Source organism: Emydura macquarii, unplaced genomic scaffold (assembly GCF_026122565.2).
Source record: "Emydura macquarii macquarii isolate MOO-44397 ecotype Brisbane River unplaced genomic scaffold, CSIRO-AGI_Emac_v2 contig_3506, whole genome shotgun sequence".
Classification (NCBI taxonomy): Eukaryota; Metazoa; Chordata; order Testudines; family Chelidae; genus Emydura; species Emydura macquarii.
In genome coordinates, this window is record NW_027133643.1 from 10,123,684 (window position 1) to 10,142,241 (window position 18,558).

At 45.0% G+C, this 18,558-nt stretch overlaps 1 protein-coding gene across 1 annotated transcript; it reads left to right on the forward strand.

Moving 5' to 3' along the window:
- Positions 1-705: 705 nt before the first annotated feature.
- FOXD3 (forkhead box D3) lies at positions 706-4,401 on the forward strand. The gene has a single exon (XM_067535576.1). It carries the CDS (start codon positions 2,536-2,538, stop codon positions 3,721-3,723), a length of 1,188 nt encoding a protein of 395 aa, XP_067391677.1. The 5' UTR covers positions 706-2,535; the 3' UTR covers positions 3,724-4,401.
- Positions 4,402-18,558: the final 14,157 nt, after the last annotated feature.

Below are 18,558 nucleotides of genomic sequence, written 5' to 3' on the forward strand. Positions count from 1 at the left end.
GAAAACACCAGATTTAGCGCAAGTGTTAACTACGAGTAGCTAATGCTGATTATTTAAATAGCAATTCTGTACTGTATACGGATAGCATCTATTGAAGCAAATTTGATTAAGATCTTCTCCCTACCCAGTAGGGGATAAATCAATCTATCTGTTACCCAACGTGTTCTGTAAAATATTTCACCAAATCTTCACTCATCAATATTTTTATCCCACTAAGGCGAGCGCAGCTCTCTAGCTGTGATGTTCACCTGTTCTTAGTAGTGGACCTCAGATTTTTGTTTGAGCCGAATAAACCTTTCAGGCATCGGAAAGCAATTGACATGGCTTTCCCCCCCCCTAATTGTTAATAGAAAAGTGGGGAGGGTTATTGATTTCCCTTTGTGGACGGTTATATGTTCTTTTTAGGCAGGAAGGGATTTTAATGGAAGACCAATATGTTAATACAGACATTACCGATCCCTCTGATTTATTTCAAGGGGGGGAGGGGCGGAGGGAAGAATCGGTGCCTTTGGATAACAATAATTGCTCGCCGGAAATTGTTTTAGCCTTTCGCAGGTTTCTACTTAAATATGTTTTTAAAATCCAAAACACATGCGATCGTTCAAACAATACACGGGGATTTAAAAAGAGGAGAAGAAGTAAAGAAAAGAAAAACCACTGAGCAAACCGTTTCCGACTTACCCAGGTGTTATTGTTCTCAGTTTAAACAGATCCCCTTGGCACAAAAGGAACAGAATTGGTAGCTCGTCCTTCCCCTTTTTGGAGCACCCTCTCCTCGGGACAAGGCTTACCTCGCACTCTGCTGAATAGAGGCTTCACATTCACACACTCCCTCATTTCCTACTTTTTCATATGCTAACGCTGGCCATGATTATGTCGTTAACACCTCTGCGCGCACACACACACACACAAAAAGAAGCGGCTAACGGCTTCTTTATTTATAGTTTCCCTTTGTTATTTTACGTCTTTTTGATTTCTCTCTGCAACTAATCTAATAGATTAATCAATAGCCATTTTCTGATCTTCGGTTTCCAGCTGATGCTGCTGTTGGGGGGGGAAAAAAATCAACAACACGCACCGGAAAGTGATTTCAGAGCCAAAAGTTGTTGTTGTTTCTAAGCATTACTAGGACGATGCAGCCGTTTGGTGTAGATCTGGTCAGAGGCGATGGTGCTAATAAAACACATTGGCGTGTCTACACAGTGCAGGTTCTGCTCCTGACCTTTGGCATTTAACGGAGTGTTTGCATTTAAATAAAAAACAACAGCACTAACTTTGGTAACGCTAAAAGGAGAACGGTTGTTCTCTCGCTCTTTTGCCTCGGCACAGAAATTCCAGCATTATCATTGTTGGAAGAAAAAGAAAAACCCCTCCATAATGTAGTAAAAATGAAATGCTTCTAACCTGTAATCTTGGATGAAGGCAGACTAATGGGTTCACACTGATCTAGTCCTGCTTTTGGAGTCCCTAGCTAGCGTGAAGGGAGGCTGGGGGCTGAAATGATGCTTGTATATGATCATCATAAGTAGAGCCACTGTTGTCTCTTTGTTGACAATTCCATGAAACAACTTGAGTTTTGCCTGGCTTAACAGTGGGGCGCCTGACGTCAGGCGGTCACGTGGCCACGCCTCCTGGTATATCTTTAACTGGAAAGTAATCTATCAGCCAGTCTTTAAAAAAGGACTTTCAAAGTGGCAACTGAGTTCTTCTGACACCCTCCGCTCCCCCGCCCAGAAATACCTTTCCCCCCTCTCTCTCTCTCTCTCCAAAAGAGAAAAAAGAGAGAGGAAATGTGTGTGGTGGTGGGGGGGAAGCTCCTGCGAGGACTGAAGCAAGACACCCTGTGAGAGAAGAGGTGGAAAGGCTGAGTGGAAAGAGCGCTAACCTGCCGCCGCGGCTCAGAGGAGCAGCAGAAGAGTTTTGCTCGGATCCCAGTCGCTTGCCGGGGCAGCCGCCAGCTCGAGGCGTTTGAATGGAGCCCATGCGCCTGCTGAGGAAAGCAGGGACCAGCGGAGACGCTTGATCCCAAATACCTGCTTGGAGGAACCGGTAAAGGAGTTTTGAGCTGCTGGGGAAGCCACCAGGCTCCGCAGGCAGGAGTCGGCGGAGGAGTTGGACCTGATGCCAGGCAGCCCGTGGGAGAAGCCGCCGAGCAGCCCCGGCAGAGCTCAGAGGAGTTTGATCTGATCTCAGGTACCTTGCTGGGGGAAGCCCCCCCCAGACGCCCAGCAGCTCTCCGCGGAGTTTGACCTGATCCCAGATGCCTGGCGGAGAAGGCATCGAGCCCCGCAGACAGGGGACTTTGGTGTGATCCCAGGTACCTGCTGGGAAAGCCGCCGAGCAGCTGGGGGGAGGGGACGGGAGGGGGAGAAGCTTGGAGCTGCATATCCCAGGTGCCAGCTGGAGAAGCCAGCAAGCCCAGCTCACCTCTTTCTCCCCCCTTCCCCCCCTCCCCACCCGTCTCACTTTTTCTACCCCCCCCCCCCCCGGCCGCCCCCCGCCCCGTCCCCGGTGCCCCCCTTCCCCTGAGCGGTGATGACCCTGTCAGGCGGCAGCAGCGCCAGCGACATGTCCGGCCAGACCGTCCTGACGGCCGAAGATGTGGACATCGACGTGGTGGGGGAAGGGGACGAAGGGCTGGAGAAGGACAGCGAGGGCGAGGCCGGCAGCCCGGCCGGGCTGCCCCCGCTGCACCTGGAGGAGGCGGAGGAGCTGGCGCTCCCCAAGGAGGCGGGGGCAGGCGGGGAGCGGAGCGGCAGCCCGGCGGTGGCGGCGGCGGCCACCCCTAGCGGGCCGGCGGAAGGGGGCAAAGGGGCCGGCGAGGAAGCGGCCCTGGCGGGCGGGCCGAGCAAGCCGAAGAACAGCCTGGTGAAGCCGCCCTACTCCTACATCGCGCTCATCACCATGGCCATCCTGCAGAGCCCGCAGAAGAAGCTGACGCTCAGCGGCATCTGCGAGTTCATCAGCAACCGCTTCCCTTACTACCGGGAGAAGTTCCCGGCCTGGCAGAACAGCATCCGCCACAACCTCTCGCTCAACGACTGCTTCGTCAAGATCCCCCGCGAGCCGGGCAACCCGGGCAAGGGCAACTACTGGACGCTGGACCCCCAGTCCGAGGACATGTTCGACAACGGCAGCTTCCTCCGCCGGCGGAAGCGCTTCAAGCGCCACCAGCAGGAGCACCTGCGCGAGCAGACGGCGCTCATGATGCAGAGCTTCGGCGCCTACAGCCTGGCCGGCCCCTACGGGCGGCCCTACGGGCTGCACCCCGGCGCCTACCCGCACCCGGCCGCCGCCGCCCTGCAGTACCCCTACATCCCGCCCGTCGGGCCCATGCTGCCGCCGGCCGTGCCCCTGCTGCCTTCCAGCGAGCTGAGCCGCAAAGCCTTCAACGCCCAGCTGGGCCCCAGCCTCCAGCTGCAGCTCAACAGCCTGAGCGCCGCCGGCTCGCTCATCAAGTCGGAGCCCAGCAGCCGGCCCTCCTTCAGCATCGAGAACATCATCGGCGTGTCGGCCGCCAGCTCCGGCAGCAGCGCACAGACTTTCCTCCGGCCGCCGGTCACGGTCCAGTCCGCCCTCATGGCCCACCAGCCGCTCTCCCTCACCCGCACCACCGCAGCCATCGCCCCCATCCTCAGCGTGCCTACAAACATCATCTCCGGACAGTTCCTGCAGCCCGCAGCCTCCGCAGCGGCGGTGCAGGCGAAATGGCCAGCCCAGTAATTCCGAACTGCCCCGGGCTCCGCGCTGATCCTTTGCTCTTTTTTTATTAGTATTATTATTATTATTATTTTATATCCGTCTGTCTAGAAATAAGAGACTTGGAAGAAGGGAGGGGGAAAAAAACCCCCACCCAATCTCTCTTCCTAGCAATCAGAGGCAAAAACAACCCTGGGCTCTAACAAAATCAAACTAAAAACCTGCACAAAAATGGTAGGATCCAAACTGTACAAGCAAAACCAACCCCCCTCCCCCATTAAAAAAAAAGCCAATCCCAGTCATGCAAGGAATGCTTTCTGTACAGGTAAAAAAAAGAAAAAGAAATCCAACCAATATTTGTACATATTTGTATTAAAAATTATTGACTTTACTTTTGGGGTTTTTATTTTTTTAAAAAGGCAAATAACAGTAGGGATTAGGAGCTGTGAACTTTCACTTTTTTTGAAGGTTCTTACTCTCCAAACCGTTTTATCCGAAAGAACAAAAATGTATTTAAAAAAAAAAAAAAAGCGGGGAAAATTTTAAATATTAAACAAAGAAAGAAAGAAATTTTGGGGAAAAAAGGACAAAAAAATCTGTCATTCTATTATAGAAGTCTGTTTATATATGAATGAATATATGTATTCTAAATGTTATCCCTTCGTGTTGTACACAACTTTGTAAATAAATTTTTAAAATGCTGTTCCTTGTGTTATTTGATAATTATATACTATAAACAGAGAGAGAGAGAGAGTCTGATCGGGTGTCAATTTAGGTGTATAACGTATAGGTGAGAAGATTTTTTTACATGATTGAAACTAACTAACCCTTTTTTGTAAACACCCTTTAATTCAAATAACCTTTCCAAGAGTCATTAAATAACATTAAATAGTTATTTTAGTTACAGTTTTTATAGATATTGACTAATTTAAGATCCCAGATTTGTTGAGTGCCTGCCATAATAAAACAGACGACCAGTGCTGATAACTTCACTTTGTTCTGTCTAAATTGTCGCGCAATTGCGCAGCGAGCAGGAAAGCAATCCAGTTGTAATACAGAAAGGTTTGCCATGGCAAAAACTAATTTAAATCCACAGTATAAAATAAAACATTCACGCAAGTAGATTATTTTTAGACGCATTAATGCTTTAGAAGGTGAGATACTTCCCAAAAACACATTATTTTTCTACTGTGACTGTATTTCTACACTCAGTTAAAGTAGTACAGAATTCAGAATATCCATAATTATTCTGAAGATACTTTATATGTGCATTTCGTTGTTATTTTAAAGATCGAGTTTTAAATTAAACGTTAGGGCAATCAAAAGATAGTTACTAATTTATTTTCCGGTAGAAATAAAATATGTGCCCAGCCAATCTAATTGTATGAATCTTTCATATTAATATAAGGCAAATATTCTATTAGCAAACAGCTGAACCTACATTTTAAAGAAAAAGAAATAACCTTTTTCATTTGAGAAATGTTTAATATATTTACGGTCGTTTTATGTTGTAGACTCCTAATTGCTAAGTTTGGAGAACAGTTGCAGATTATATATTTCTGTGCATATCTGGCCCAAATTAAAGTGACTACGAGCGATGCCGAAAATAATTCGCTAGAAAGTGGGATAGAATTAAAAATATTTGTTTCAGTCTGAAAAAAATCAGAAAAAAGTCTGAAAAAGAGACAGTAAGAAAAATATTCATTCCTATGCACTGAAAAAAAAAATCTATTATTCTAATCTTTCCCCCGCCAAAAAAAGTCAGTTTCACCCCACGCATTAGAAATAAAATGTGTGTTGATATTCCACATAGACAAGAATCTTCTCTTGTTAGCAAAATGTAGTGCATAAAATGCATGTTCAATTAATCAGCTATATTAAGGCGTTAACGACTTATTCCTACATCACTGAATGTCTTGCTTATTTCAAGTATAGGATCTGCTGTAAAAATGTGTCTTTGCCTTATGCACAATCTGTTTTCTTGGTAAACAGTAAATATTATTGCATCCTAAGTAAACATTTATACCTCGAGATACAGATACTAAAATAAAACAAGCTGCCTGGTGACTGAATAGTTTGAACTTTATAAATAAGGACCTGATAATCATCTGAGACGGAAAGGAAAAGCAGTCACCTTAACCAAGAAGAGATTATGTATCAGAGGCTCTTCATGCAGCTCCGTACATGGACACTCCTCTAATCTCTTTTTACAAGGAAAACTAAACAGATCTAAATTTGTTTGTGTGTTGCGGCTATAAAAGTAACAAGTTGTTTCACAGTTGTGTCTAGCTAATCGGTTTTACACAAACAGCAAATGGTGCATGATTTGTGCAACACACACAGAGGTTATTTCTATATTTAGCTGATACCCCTGGGAAAAGAGAAAGGAGGCTCTTCTTGAATTCACTTTTAGGCTCAAGAAGCTGCTGATCCAGTGCTTCTAACTGACATTGGATAACAGGGGCTCATTCCATTCCTGATCCTTTGTTACTTATAAAATTACTCCCTCATATTTCCGTACATAGCAGTAATACCTCCCGGCCCTGCATGTGTGTTCAGAACAAGCAGCAGCCTTTCACATGGAAGGCCTTTTCATACTGTTTATTAGGCAGCCGGGGGTAGGTAGAAGGCAAAATAGCTGGCAACTTTCTTCCCAACTAGTTCCCTTCGACACAGAGATGGGAGACATTTCTCTTTCTTTTCTTTTCTTTCCCTGATGATCTGTAAAACGGGCCAGCATAGCTATAGCAGAAGTGGGGGGGCTCGGCAGAACTGTCATTTCTACAACGCTGCTGAGTAGTTCTCTTTAGATTCCGAGATCAGCTACTTATTGGAGAGAGAAATGTCAATATCATTATAGTGTAAACGTTTTAGGCGCCGCAGGAAAATGTGCAAATCGAATTAGAAAAACCAACATGGTAGAGGGAAGCCCAAGTATATTCCCCACTGCTTGAAACGTTAAAATAATTGAAATGAAGAGGTTATAAAATAATACTGAGTTGCTCAATTGTTATCCTAGGTGCTTTATTAAATTAAGAGTGGATTCATTTTAATCGCGTTTGGTTGCCTTGTAATGATAGGAGACGTTATTCAATTATTACGTGGATTTTTTTCAAAGGGTTTATCACAGCGTCTTTGTCTCTCTGCCCCATCCGCAACACACAGCGCTGACTCAGACGTAGGATTTGCCATTCTGCCTTCTGCTACCACCGCTTCTGCAAAGCAAACGTTAAGTGGCTTGTTGTCCTGGATTATACAGGCAAGAGGCACCAGAATATTGCTGGGGAAAGAACTCATCACCTAAAAATGGGATGGGACGAGAAGGCTTGAAGGGTCACGAATTTAAACAGAAAGGAATTGGCGAGCCAAATAAACCCAGAGGCAGGTGAAATCTCACTTTGGGGCTCCCAGCTGGTCACAGAATAGTAAAAGCGGAGTGGAACCTGTAGGGGGCGTTAGGTTTATAACGAATTTCCCGGACGTCGAGAGCAGCTCCTGACCTCCGCGGTCTGTATAGCTGCTTCTCTGGACTGCTTTCCCCTCCCTCTTTCCCCCCGTGATATACAGGCGGCTCCTCGGGGAAGGGATTGCGCGAAGCACGCTCCGGCGTTGTAATCTGGGCGTGGGACCGTTTCTGTAGAGTTCTGGAGGAGATACGCGGGTTAACTCTGATGATGAGAAACCGAGGAGTTTGAAGTGAGGTGTGAAGAAAAGGAAGATCCTTTATTTTCATAGGTCCTTGAATAACCACAATATTTTGGGAAAATCTACTAACAACATCTAGGTAGACAGATCCGCACATTACTGGGTTCAGCAGTTACGTTTTTCATGCGTTATATTTCCAAAAAAGCACGGGCTGAACCTGCTCCCACTCAAATCAATGGGAACATTATCATTAGCTCGGTTCCCAGCGGATCGGGCTAGTTGTATATTTGTCCCTTCGTGGGGCTTGAACGGGAAGAAAATTTCTGGGAACTGATGCAGCTGGATTCAAAAGAATATATATAGAGAGAGAGAGAGAGAGAGAGAGAGAACCTGTTTAATAATGAAATCCCACTCAAAAGAGAAGAAACACCCCTAACCCATTGCCATGGATTTTATCCAAGAGGTGCAGCAAAAACAAACTATCGGATTGCTGAATAAAAACAAAGTCATTTGAAACGTGGGGTGGGGGGAAGCTTCTCCCTTCAACCCCATCTCTGCACATACCTATCCCCTTCCCAGCAGAGTGGGAAAGTTCCCACGATGGACGGCAACACCATCCAACTCAACCAAGCAACGAAAGTCCGCTTTGCTGTGTGGATTTTTTTGTTTTGTTTTGTTTTTGTTTCCACAAACCGTCCGACACATATGGCAAAACTTGACACGGTTGGTGACAGATGCCTGTTAGTGTAAGACAGATCATGCTGGCCTCTGGGGTGTATTCAAAGTAACCAGATCTCAAACACTGGGAAAACGACCATGCTCTGCAGTTGGTGAAGTTTATCCAGAGCCAATTTTCCCCTCCCTTTGGTTATTTATGAAAAATGCGGTAACATTTTTCTTTCACCACCGGCTGGGGTTAGTGGCATACACACAACGCGAGCGAGGAGGCTTATTCCTAAGACTTTAAGTCGTTGACATTGCTGGAAATAGGGACTACACCGATTCATTAACGCCCTACTATGGGCCATTTCCTCTCCTGCTGTAAATCGGCGTCGCTCCACTGAGCGATGCGATTGACACCAGCCGGGGGGATCTGGCCCTTGACTTTTATAGAAGGTTTTATCTGGAAAGAAAAACCATCGGACACCCGTTTGAATTCCTGCACCGAAGGGCGGAGATGCTCGCTTCAAAGCGCACGCCGCCACCGCCGGTGTCTGGCTCTCGCCAGCCGCTCCCAAGGCAGCGCAGTTACGCGGTAATCGAGCGGTCACGGGCCTTGCAGGCGGAGGCGAGAATTCCGGGGCGACGGTGCCCGGAGCTGCCTGGGGATGGAGGGGGAAGAAAGGCCCCGTCCTTCCTTTTAGACGCCGCGTCGTAAATGGCTGTTGAGTCCCAGGAACGAATGACTTAGCGCACAGCTGATGGAGGCTGCGGATCTAAGGAAAGGCTCCTGTGGCAGCGGACGCTGGGGTTGGCGCTAGAAGCTGAGCCTTGGGAGCTGCTTCCCCTTTCCTGAAGGCCTGCCATTGCTAGACAGACAGACACTTTTCACCTGTGCAGTCACACTACATTTCCTTTCTCTCCTAGCTCCCTTCCCCCTCCCAAGGAGCGAGCCAGCCTTTAATCGCTGATCTCCCTTCGCTGGGGTGACCCTGGGTTCCCAGCGCCGAGCGGTGTGCAGGGCATCCCAAGGGGCACCCTGCGGGCTACTCCTTGCCACTTGAACAAGAAGCCAGACACGGTCTAGGCGTTGCCCTAGGCCACCTCCCGCTCGTGTTGTGCTTTCATGGAAGTGACTCCATCCCGAGCGGGAGCCGGAGTAAAGCGCCCGTCCTATGGTGCTTCGTAACTTGGGTTGTGTCCCTCGAGCCTCCCCTAGCACTGGCTGCACTGCAGAGGCAAGAAAACTCATCTCACTAATGCAGCGGGGGGAGAACCAGCTTCAAAGCCTCCCCCCACCTGGCAGGTTGTCCGTCCCTAGAGCAGCAGGATGGAGCCCCAGAAGGGAAAAGCACTAAGAAGGGGAGAGAGGAGAGTCTGTGTCTGTGTCTGTATGTCCATTGGACCAAGAAGGGAGACTCTAAAACCACCATGGACTCTACCAGTTAAAACCCTCCAAAGGAAGGGGCCCCTGAACCATCTTTTCTCCACACTCCTATAAGGGCCCTTTGTACCTAAAGTGTTTGCTAATGAAATAGAGGCTGGTTAATGCACTCAGTCCAATGAAGGGAATTTGACTCATCAGAGTCAGGCCCCTAAAGGCTGTAAAATGAGTAACTCCCACCTAGATCCCAATGGACTCAATTTGAGCCCGAAGCTTCTCCCGTGGCAGGAGGGAGGGCAGGCGGAGTTTGCACCTTTGCTATCTGTGGAGTCCTTTCTTCGTGTCACTGTCCTCCCCAGGCAGTTTGAATAAGGTCCTGTCTTTGTTATCAGCTTTCCCCTGCTGGCTCTGGGCTATGGGAGCAGCGTTGTTTCTCAATGGAAGGGGTTTTCTCAATGGAAACAGATCAGTTTCGTCCAAACGATACATTAAGATTTCACGTGCAGCCACCGCCCCAGCCCAAGTTTCCTGCAAAACACTGCTTCCAGGCCTGGAGCGGCGCTCAGCTGCCCTCGGCTGTGCTGCTCTCCCCATCCCTACACACTGATCCGTAGCTAAAGGTGGGACTTCTCTCTCCATCCCCCTGCCCGCTTAGCAGCGCGTCTGGCGAGATGTCAGCAAAGGCAGCACCTGTCGGTCTCGGGAACCCGAACTGTTCCCACCCTCCACATGATCACACCCCGGAGCCTCCAGCTGCCTTTGCCCGCACACGCTGGCTAAGAGCCACCGCTGCCTCGGAGCGAAGATCCCGGGTGGCAAAAGCTGCTTTTATCCGTGTACGGAAGGGGTGGGTGGGAATTGGGGTCCGAAGCCAGGACGTTCAAAGCTGGGGCTCATTTGCTGCCCTCGACTCACCCAGGGCTCGATCAAAAGCAGGTGAGAAAGGCCAAGGGGCAAAGGAAGTGGTGGGAAGAAGTCCGGAGCACGAATTTCAGGGCGGGGGACGCACTCTATCGCTTAAACGTCGTCTCTAGTATTTCTACTGGGCTTTGCCTTTCCAACGCTGTAAGAACCCAGGAATCTTCCCTGGGTTGATGGCAAAGAAGAAAATCCTTTACTAGGGAGACTGGGAACCATCCGGTCTCTGAGGGAAATCCCGAGTCAGGTTTGTGGACTGGAAACGATTTTCCGCAGCGCTGTAAAAAGCGGTGTTATTTACCCAGTACAATCCGGGGTTTCGGGGATGTGTAGACCGGGCCGTGCATATTATTTGCCTGACAAACAGTACAACGGCAAGCACGTTTTTACTGAAGGACATCATGAAAGGGCCGTGTGGTGGTGATAGACCATGGCTCCTGGCTAAGTTTTAGCTAACGGAGGTGCAGGACAGGCTGCTATAAAATATTGACTCCGCTCTATGGTCTTCTTTACAGGCATTTCTGCTCTATCGTGTTAATAAATCCTTGTATGAATGCACTCCATTGAAGTGCTAAAAACCTTTAAAAATTGTAGTTGAAAAACTTTTCTTCCCATCATATTTCTTAATATAATCCGTAGGTCACTCTTTATTCTTCTCTCATGTTCTGGCTTAAGAGCTCTCGAAAGTATTATCAAACCTTCACCTTCTAGTTGCTTACGGCAGACTTCTCTGTAGCACTCCTGCCACTGAAAAAATATTGTAAACCAGGGCACTCCTCTGATACCTTTTTTTTTGGAACTATCAGCACAGGACATTTCTAGAGGAAACATCAAACCAGGCCCCGATCCCTCTTGCACTTTCAAAACTCCCATTGGTACAGGATAAGGCCCAGGATTGCTAAAGATCCCACGAACTTGCAGCAAATACAGGGCATCGGCCCCTGGGTAATTCCTTAATCTAAGAATTTTCCAATTACCCAGACTGGGTAATTAAATTATGCCTACCTAATTTCCTCTGTTTTAATTCATCTCTTAAAATTAGCTGTTTGGTGCTACTGTGCTCTGTTATCCTCAGAGATTTAGCTGGATTTATGAGTGAAGTGATTTCCATATACTTACAGGGCTACATCCAGTTGACTTGACTAACAAGAGTTCTTCCCATTGACGTCACTTGGGCCACAGGTAGGAGTTAGACACGCAGGATTTGACCTATAGACCTTAAAGCAAGTTACTGGATAACTCCAGATAAAAGTGCTTTAGTATATATATGGAATGTAGTACCTATATATTTATACATGGCCATGTTATAAACCACAAAAACAGCATTTTATTGTGAGAAATTAGCACTAAAGGTCACACCACCAGTGTCACACTAGTTAAGGATGTTTGCTAGACTCCTTGCAGTGCAGCAGTTTGTCAGTGTTCCCAATGCAATAATGTTTCCTATTTTCAGAATTGCTTGTGGGGCAGAGTAGAAAAATGTCCCTTGGCCTGAATAAAATCTCAGGCTGAACCAGGATTTTAAAACATATTTGGAGGCAATCACTACCGTTAGTCTGCACACACATTCAATTGACATCAACCAAAAGTTCCACAGCAGATGGAGGACAGTGTATGCCCTGGATTTATGTCATTTTGGTCATTTTTAGGTTACATTAATGCAAAGGAGGGAATAAAGGAAATGGGATGTTTGTTTTATTTTCTTATGCAAAATGGTCTAGAATTTAAACATCACATTGTGCATGTTTTGCTGGCAGGTTCATTAGAGAGGCCACAGACTGAATGAAGTGCTAGAGAGGATGCTAAACTGCCATTTATCTACGTAGGTACTGATACAGATTCTGATTTCTGGTACTTACAGGTGATCATTGTGAAGAAGATTGTGCAATTGCTGCTCATGCCCTAGTGTTCTGTGAATCAAGGACATTGGCCTGAAAATTAATCACAGGGGGAGTCATTCTGGAGCCTAGCAAGAGACTGGAGGATGGTGTTATAAAATGGGATTTTCAAAGCTGTTTCAAGGAATAAAGCGTCTAGTTCCCATCAAAATTTCCCAGCTCACATAAGCTCTTTTGAAAATTTCATCCATAAGTAAAGACTTTCTCATGTTTATTTGTGGCATACAGTGGACTCCTCCTACTCGTAGTGATGTCATGAGGAAGCCATTGGTTTCAATAAGTGCAGGAGCAAGCATCATGTCTTTAGGATATATTGTTAAATATTTTACATAGACCAGATAGTGAAATCTGAAGATGAGGCGCTGCAATTACTTCATCAAACAGAGGTTGAGTGCATAAATTGGAGATATGCCATTCAGTTTATGCAGTAATTATAACAACGTTTGTATATAAACTCTCCTGGTACACTCTAATAATAAAGTGCTTGAAAACACGACATATCACATTTACTTGAACCAGTTAATAGTCTGCCAGTGGTGCAGAGGCTACAGATCATGTTTAAAGCATTCGTCCGACCTAATTTTCCCCTCTGACTATAAAGCTACCAGTGAAAACAGACCCTGACCCGACAAACTCACAGTATCAAGGAAATTGCTAGGTAAAATCTCCACTCTGTTCAGACTTGACCATTTAACCTAGTGATCGCAGAGCCATGCAATCCCATAGCAAGGAGAATGCAGGTGGGAATGGGAGTCTTACCTCTGATTCATTTGCTTGGTTGGTTTAATACAGACCTGTCAACCTTTATCATAGCTTGTGTGTTGATTTTCAAAATCTGGTCACCTTTGGATACCAACATCTATTAATGGAGCAAGGAATGCATATAATTGACTAAATATGAACAATATATTTTTCATGAGGGACCACACTTACATTCTAGGGACTTTTATTGAGTTAGGTTTTACTAGTCCTAAAACATTTAGCGTTATGCACTTAAAAGATACAGATCATAGGTATTACATCCACAGAAAGTATTTTAGTCAGTGAATGTTCAATGTAGCAGGTAGAGATGAACTTAGCACGTCTTTTAGACTGAACTGGGAACAGACTCTTCAGCCATAAAATGCACTTAACAGTCTATTTAATAGTGGCGAGGTCCTTGAAAATGCAATATCCATGCTAATCTTGCCTTTTCCTAAACCAGAAATGAAAAATAGGTCACTAAGGTAGAGCCTTCCCCTTTCATTTAAAATGTGACATTTCATCGCTTTAAATAACTAAGTAAACTTTATTCATTCAGGATTTGGTAAGCAAACGGAGAAAGGAGACAATCCACAACTTTATTACGATCACGATATGTGAGAAGGAGTGTCCTTGGACACAAGCTTTAATAAAATCCTGCTTCCTTGAGATTCAACAGGATGGGAAAAGCCAGGGCATAGGAAAACAACTCAGCCGCTCCTCTCAATTTAGCAGCGAAGTGGCTGACCCTCAAACACACTTTCTTTTACAGAGGTAACAACGTATCCACAAAGTAAGAGAGTATAAAATATTTCCAGTTCACAAATCCCTCCCCAAATGAAAGTTCAAGTTCCAGAAGCTCATCGAGTTGCAGTGTTAATGTCAAACAGGAACAGCAATGGCAGAGCTCACACCGACGGACTAAAACCCCGGGCCCGGGTTTTTCTCTGGAGTTTGAGAACGATTATAATGTTATTTTAAAAAATAGTAGTAGTCGGCCTTCAAGTCAGCCATGCCCTTCTGCCCAGTTCATTCTTTATCATCTGCTAAGTATGGCAGAATGCCAGCCATCACTCTCTCGCGGCTCATTGTGAAGGTTAAAAAAGAGAAATAATAAAAGTCCAAGATGCAAAATAACGGTGACTAAGCCGCTCTGTGTGACAGGAAACAATCAGTGTGATGGTTGTCAGTGTTCCAGCTTTTTGACTGAACTAGCACTTCACCTCTTCTTCCAACCTACCAAACGGGTACGCCAAAAAGGACAGATTCATACAATTCTGGTAGTCTTGAAGGTCCGGTAAAAGGTCAGACAATCTCCAACTGAAAACGTCTCTCGGGTTTGTTTTCCCATTCCCTCCTGCATTCCAGCTCCGTTCAGGAACTAGATCCTACATGAGCTGGAAAGCAACTTTTTTATAGCTGCAGCTTCTTCCAAGCCTCCTTCTCCCTATCAATTACAGGAAGGACTTTTTCATCATTCTGGTTGTATTTCATTCTAGAGTTATGAACACACTAACGGTATTTGTGTTTCGATTATGCAGCTTGACGTCAATTGTAATAGCTGTAATTAAAGCAAACGGCCAACGAACTCATTCAGACTTCCGGAGGATGTGAAGGGTTAATAGAAAGGGTCTTCCTGATCATTATTCGTTTCTCTCTCTGTTAGTAAGGACCAAAATCAAACCCCGCTTGTCTACTGACTCGTTGTTACAATGTGTCCTTAATGTCTTTTCCATTCATTGATTTGGTCAAAGTCACTGCAGAAATACTAGTGACAGAGACTCGATTTCAGGCGACGTGGCCAATACAAGTATTTAGAACGCATTCAATAAAAAGCTTTCCTGGGGAAGTGAATGATTTCACCTTGCAACAAAGGGACCTTAGCTAATTGAAACAATGCACTTGAACGTACAGCAATATGGTCTAACACTCGAGAACAGGGCCCTAAGAATTCTTTGCCAAATGTACATTTGGAGATATAGTGCTCCAAAATGAAGAGAAGCGAGGGAATAATATCAATAACTTAAAGGATATAGCTTTATTGCTTTCACTGATGAATTAGGAGGTTACTACCTCGGATGCTATGAAGGATGCATGCCATTCTTGGATTTGTTTAACATTGTGCTGCTTGTTATTCTAAATAAGGAATAGTTATCAATTAATTATAGAGGCTAAACCACTGGAGAAAACAGAAAAAGGAACAGCCAAAGGAAGGCAGAGTTGTCTGCCTGGTTGGCTAGATTAAAATAGTGCTCTGGCCTATCTATTATTTGCCAGCTCTGCCTCCTACTTTGCTAAATTTGCATCGAATCCAGCAATAGGCAAAATTTCCATTGACATTAACCAGAGCTGTTTTTGAAAACTGTATCAGAATGAGTAGCACTGTGGCTCAGTTTTGCTGGATCAGTTATCTGAGGGATCAGTAGCAATGGAGATCTCAGATAGATTTGGAATTACTGGTTTGTACTGTTAATTTATCTCACCAATTTAAGGAACTATAATACCTATGGAGATTAATTCCTCACAAAGAATTAAAATAAGACAATTTTTTAAAGGGGACTGCAAATTAAATAGCAATCATTGTTAGTGGTCTTTATACTTCATAGCATTTTATTTCACTCCACTTCAAATTTACTTGCTCTTATAACCAAGATATTTTTTAGTCTGAATTTGTTAGAGATTCATATATTTAAGACTGAATGAAACATCCCTTAGAGTCCTGGTTCATCCCTTGCACAACTGATTATTTAATTAAGTATCCATATGAGTCAATAAAGTTAGCTGGTTTGTTAGCTCTCTTTGTAAAAATACGATGCTCTGGTAATGTCATGCTGTTCTTGAGCTACTATCTTCAGCTAGATTCAGAGATCCAAATACACTCAGAGTTCTGTGGCACTCTCTTGTGGCTTAGAAACCAATAAGTGGTTTATATTTTTACCTGTAAAAGATCCTATATTTTCCATCTTCCAATACTTTAAGAACACGCTAAGTGGGATGATAAGCAAAGAGCAGAAATTACTTCAAATGGTTAAATAACTATAATTTGGTGATATGTTTGTTGCTGAATTAATTTACACTCAGAAGACATACGACTAGGATACTGGAAGTTATATTCTCTCCTATATATTGCATTACAAAATTATTTTGAGAAGTAGTCAAAAGGTATTTTTTGCTGACATACAAGAGTAGACTAGACAAAATACTATCATCACAGGTCAAATTTTTCCAAATTTTGCATTTTTGACAAAAAAGACAATTTTTGGGGAGGGTTTGCTGATTGAGATATTTTAATAATCAACATTTGTATAGACATTTTTACATATTTTGAAAAAGTAAAATTTTTCAGAAACTTAATGTGAACATTTTTATTGTTCCCCCCCTCCACCAGCTCTATTTAATTATTATTATTAGTAGTAGTAGTAATAAACATCTATATTGTAATACCATCCAAAGGCCTTGTTTGGATGTCAAGTTCTGTTGAACTGTTCACTGTACAAAGGATACAATTCCTGCTCCAGAGGGATTATATTCTAAAAGACACTAAATAGACAAAGGATAGAGGCTGGGGATATAACATATAACCAAATGGATATGGTGAAGGATTGGCATAGTTTATTAGTTACAAGCTTTATTGTTGGTTTTTAATTTTTTTAATTTGGGAGTAGAAATAGGGTGAGGAATGGCAGGAATGAGATTAGTGGAAGGAGGGAAATGTCCTATAGGTTGCGTGGATGTCCTTGAAAGATTCTTTCCCACTACCCCCACTACCATCTAATGCTCTGATACTTATAACAACAAAGTTAACTATGTGCATAAGTCTTTGCAGAATTGGGGTTTAAGACTTTAATATTTTATATTTGTAAATTAAATTAATGATTTCCAGGTAATATTGTCCTGAAAAAATGGTTAAGGAAGTGTGTATCACATTGATAGTTTTACTTGTAGGTCAAGAAAAATGAAGTCTTACACATTTCTTAAAATGTATATGCTGCCCTTCAAATGATAATTGACAATATAAATATCTACCTTCTACAGCATTCAGCATACTCAAACTCTATAAAACTCCTGGACTTGGAACTCCATTTCAGTGAGAGTTCTGTGCCTGGAAGGCTTGCAGGATTGGGCCCTGAAAATCTTACTATCTGTGCCTGGTATTATTAGAAGATATAATCTGTGTTCTGCTAAAACCACAGTCCCAAGAACGAACACACACATACAAAAGACAAAAAGCATTAATCAGTGGAGAAAGTTGGAAAATAGATCAATTCATATTACACTGTTGGCAATAGATTATGGTCATGTGAATCTTGTCTAGGACTATCTACTGAGAAATGTTCTTTAGGTTAAGTTGTCAGGGCTCTTGACAATATTACTGAGGGTAAAGAAATAACTGAAGTATGAAAAATTTGAAAGAAATGGTTGATGGTAGGTCTTTCCTTTGCTTCCAAACTGCTCTCTAGATCTTTTCTCCCTGATGCACAGCAGGTCCTCAAGCTTCTCCCTTCAGCAAAGAACAGGACTTCAGACAGCTCCCAGTAAGGAAGCTAGGGCCAGATCTATGGGAGTTAGGTGCCTAAATATCTTTGAGGATCTGCACCCCACTCCCTAGCTGTGTCTACTCCATCAGGGTTTTTGCCAATAATTTCCCACCAGTGCAACATTTCATCTCCACTAATCCTGGCAATGAGAGAAGCACTGCAGCAGACAGGTTTTTTAGGTGCCATTGGGTTTTTAAGTACTGTCATAAAGACCTAATCTGAGTATGGTAAAACAAGGTGCATAAATAGCTGGCAACTGCACAAAGCCATATCTGCACTAGTGCCGCCACTGGAAGAGCTGAACCTGTGGGGAATTACATTTATTCCAGTATTTATGCCAGTAGACAAGGCCTGTGTGTAGTGACTGAGGCAGCAGTAACCTTATTCTGAGTGTGAATTTTGGCACCTTCTGACATTTACAATCTGTACGCTCAGGCCAGGAAGGTGTGTGTCAATGTAGATGTTTTGCCTGGAGGAGGGGATGGAAGTCACGTGCCCACAGGCCTGTCCAGACTAGGGCAAGAGATGTGTCCTTAGTTAGTTAGTTAACACCATACAACTCTCCAGTGCGGAAGAGAAGCACATGATAAACTGGTCAAGTTAGAGCCCTGGGGAAGCCTCCTCACCTGGTTAAGAGGAGACCACTGGACCACTGTAGTGCCTCAGGCAGTGGGTCCCCTCCCACCGGGTAGTGCTGGGGGCTAGGGGAGGGCTCTGCTTGGCAGATCATGTTTACCCTTCAATCCCATTTCCCTGACTGCCCTGCCCCCATTACCCACCATTTCCCTGGCTGCCCTGCCCCCCATTCCCCGGGTTGACCCGCGCTGCCCTGCCCCCATTGCTCCCCATTCCCCTGACTGCCCAGCGCTGCCCTGCCCCCATTGCTCCCCATTCCTCTGGCTGCCCACTATTGCCCCCCATTCCCGCAGATGCCCCACCTCCCTTCCCCCATTCCCCCTCTCCATTCCTCATCCCCCTCCCGCCCCTACGTCCCCTCGCGCCCGCGACCCGCGTTCACCGGGCCACTACGTGCGCGGCCCCGAGACGCTGCTGGCACGTGCCCGTCTGCCAGACC